General features: G+C 41.5%; 1 protein-coding gene across 1 annotated transcript; it reads left to right on the forward strand.

Annotated features, from left to right (window-relative positions):
- Positions 1-2852, forward strand: LOC118340698 (serine incorporator 1-like; the record flags this gene model as incomplete). The annotated part of the gene is given in 3 exon segments (XM_035678813.1): positions 1-104; positions 255-479; positions 1723-2852. Coding segments are annotated over 3 exon segments (468 nt in total), but the record flags the coding sequence as incomplete, so codon positions are not given.
- Positions 2853-3280: the final 428 nt, after the last annotated feature.

Consider the following 3280-nt stretch of genomic DNA (forward strand, 5'->3'; position numbering starts at 1 on the left):
CTGAACAGCACCAGTCCTGCCGGTCAGGACCATGTGGTTCAGTGGTGGGATGCCCAGGGGATTGTGGGATTGGTCCTTTTCCTCATGTGTGTTCTCTACTCCAGGTGAGGCAACCCTTTAATGATCTGTGCAGTTACAAACTCACACTAGTAAATCATTGAATAACCAACCTGCAAGCCTGAAGTGACTCTTGTAATGTAGGCTTATAAGAAACCTTGTTCTCTGTGTTCTCTCTCTTCCTTTCTGTCCACCAGTATTCGTAATTCGTCCAACGCCCAGGTGAATAAGCTGACTCTAACCAGCGATGAGTCGGCTTTGATTGAGGACGGGCCTCAGAGCGACGGCTTTGAGGAGGGCAGCGGTCACAACAGAGCTGTGGACAATGAGAAGGATGGCGTCACCTACTCCTACTCTTTCTTCCACTTCATGCTGTTCTTGGCGTCACTCTACATCATGATGACACTCACCAACTGGTACAGGTAGGCATCACACTGCAGAGAGTGGCCACACTGTATCAAGTGATACCAGTAGGGATGTGAGGTCCTCATATAAGGGTTTGTTGGTTGTTCCTTGCTTCAGGCTCAAGACAAAGGGACACTGTTTGAGGTTGTAGCTCTTACACTTTGGATATCTGTCCCTTTGCACTAGTGATATATTGACACCCTAAATGCACTGCCTTATTTGGTCTGAATTGGCCCTAAGTTCTGGCTGAAAGAAAGGCTGTCAGGGGCATTGCAAATGCAAACCAGAAGAGTGCAGATTTCTGCCTGGTATGTGGAGGTAATCCATACACATATACGCAGCGTACAGCCAATCATAATTTGTTGCGTCATTTGTAAATGTGGGACTTTGAGCAGATCAACCAAGAACACCACACTAACTCCCTTACCAGTAGGTGCCGCTAAGATACCACAAACAGACTCTTATTTTACTTAATAACATGGGTGTGACATTAATCTGTAGATGCTCTGGTGCAAGATAAAATCTTTTCTATGGATGATATGGATGTTTTTGAGCCACAACAAATGCCAAAATATGCACATTTAACATTTCTGAAATAAATCAGAAGTAAGTCTAATCACTTGACCACATAGTGGTACACATCACCTGTTCTGTGTTATCATATTTGGATTAGGAGATATGATGCAAAATACAATTGCAGCGTATACAGTGAGTTTTATTTTTTTAAAATATCACCTGGACTCTGGAAAAAGCAGTATACTGATTATTGGAGACTACTGGAAAGTATTTCCAGTGTAAATTATTCAGGGTATGTCTGTGTGTGTTGCTGTTGATATTTTTCCATTTATTTTTTCAATGTTGTAAGTGGAACAAATGAAATTCCATTTTACTCCATGATGGAGTTGGATATCTTACCAAGAGAAAAGAGATTATATATACATATTGTCATTTCCAATCAGCCTTTCCTCTGGACAATTATAAAAAATGTTAAAGGAGTCCAGACTAATAGCTTTTTAATGATTCAATTTCTGGCTGAAAGCCTGACATGAACTGAAATTAAAATATATGGCCACTTATATGCAGATGGGCTTGAGAATCATGTTTATATAATCTACTGTCATTCTGGTATTTCATATTTCTACTTTAGTGAGCTTTTATCTTTCTGTTTCATTTTTGCAGTATTGCACTTATCCAGACTGATAGCAGCAGAGTATAAATCTGTCAGCTGATGCGTTTCTCCGCTATATGCTTTCTCTGCAGCCCTGACTCCAACTATGAGGCCATGACCAGCAAGTGGCCATCTGTGTGGGTGAAGATCTCCTCCAGCTGGATCTGTATCGCCCTCTATGTGTGGACACTGGTGGCTCCGCTGGTCCTGGTCAACAGAGACTTTGACTGAAAATGCATGTCATCCCTCAGATCATACACACATTCATGCTCTGCCTCACCTGTGTTCTGTTTCAGCAAAGTCGGTAAAGCAGTAGGTAGATGACCATCCTGGAGGGGCTTAGGCTGTGCTCAGACTGACTGGAATGTTTCAGGACTGTTTTGTTTGGTGACTTTGGCTTGTCTGTGTAATCCATGAATGGCTGTTAAAATGTGTCCTGTCCCAGCTCTGACTGCAGCCTCGTCTCCTCTGGTGTACTGTCATTGTGAATCCTCAGCAGCCTGTTATAGTGATTCCCCATGCTGTTGCCATAGTAAATATCCTGTGTATTCTTAGTGGATGCTTATCTTTTCTTTCTATAAAGACAGAGCTGCATGCTTTTCTTTTAAAACTTAATGTGACATTAACAGTAGCTGTATCTGAAGCTTTTGTGAGGATGATGATGGTTTTGATGTGTGCCCCTTGTCGGCAGCACCAGATGACTGTAGTATTACATATGGAAATTCTGTTACATGTAGAATAAGGGAGAAGCTGCTGTGATGGTGCTGTTGGGTTGTGTGTGAGCAGGACTCCAGCTGTGGCACTGGGAGCAGTAGAGCAACTCATTGTTCTCTAACTAGTACCATCAGCAGGCATGAGCAGTGCTGCGTAGCAGTGTGTGTCTGTCTCTGTGTGTGTGGTATTAACTGCTGTCATGTGTTAGAGCTCTAGCAGTTGTGTGTTCACACTCCCGAGCGCATACACAACAAAGGCATTCCTGTTTTTGTTGCTTCTGATTTGTGTTGATTTTTGACTTTAAATGTAAAATTGATTGTTTGAAAACCTCTAAATAAGTTATTTGGTAGTGTTTAGCATTAGCATGTAGTTTACTTAATTGGCAGAAATATTGTGGCTATACATTTGTTTGATTGTGTCACTTGTGCTTTTATTCTAATGATTTTTCCTCTTGACATGTAAAAGTATATTGTAACTCGTTTAATAAAACTAAAAGAAAAAAAGTCAACCTGGTTTGTTTGTTGCCTCTGTGTTGCGGAGACGTGTGTGTGAGGCCTATAGTTTAACAGCAGTGTGTTCTAACAGAAAGACCCAGTACCTGAAAAGGTGAATGAATGTAATCTGCTTTAACTCTAACGTCTCTCACCCAGTGAAGGGCTACACAGGCATAGGCACACAGGTGGTGATGGCTCTTTCACTGACACTATCTACTGGCTGTTATAAAGCCGGGCTTGGAGAAGCTTCCTGAGCTGACTGAAAGTTGGTCATAACATTAATATTTGGGTGTGAAGCCCCTGCACTCTCCCACTTTTTCTTCTCATTTCTCCTTTTGTGGTGTAACAATTTATCTTCAGGTCCTGGCATAGCAATTGAAATTCACTCTAAAATTAAAATCAAAAGTATTTTAAATAAGAACATATGTCAAAGAGCTCATAG

This window comes from Morone saxatilis, unplaced genomic scaffold, assembly GCF_004916995.1.
Source record: "Morone saxatilis isolate NCDOM2014 unplaced genomic scaffold, NCSU_SB_2.0 Contig7, whole genome shotgun sequence".
Lineage (NCBI taxonomy): Eukaryota > Metazoa > Chordata > Actinopteri > Moronidae > Morone > Morone saxatilis.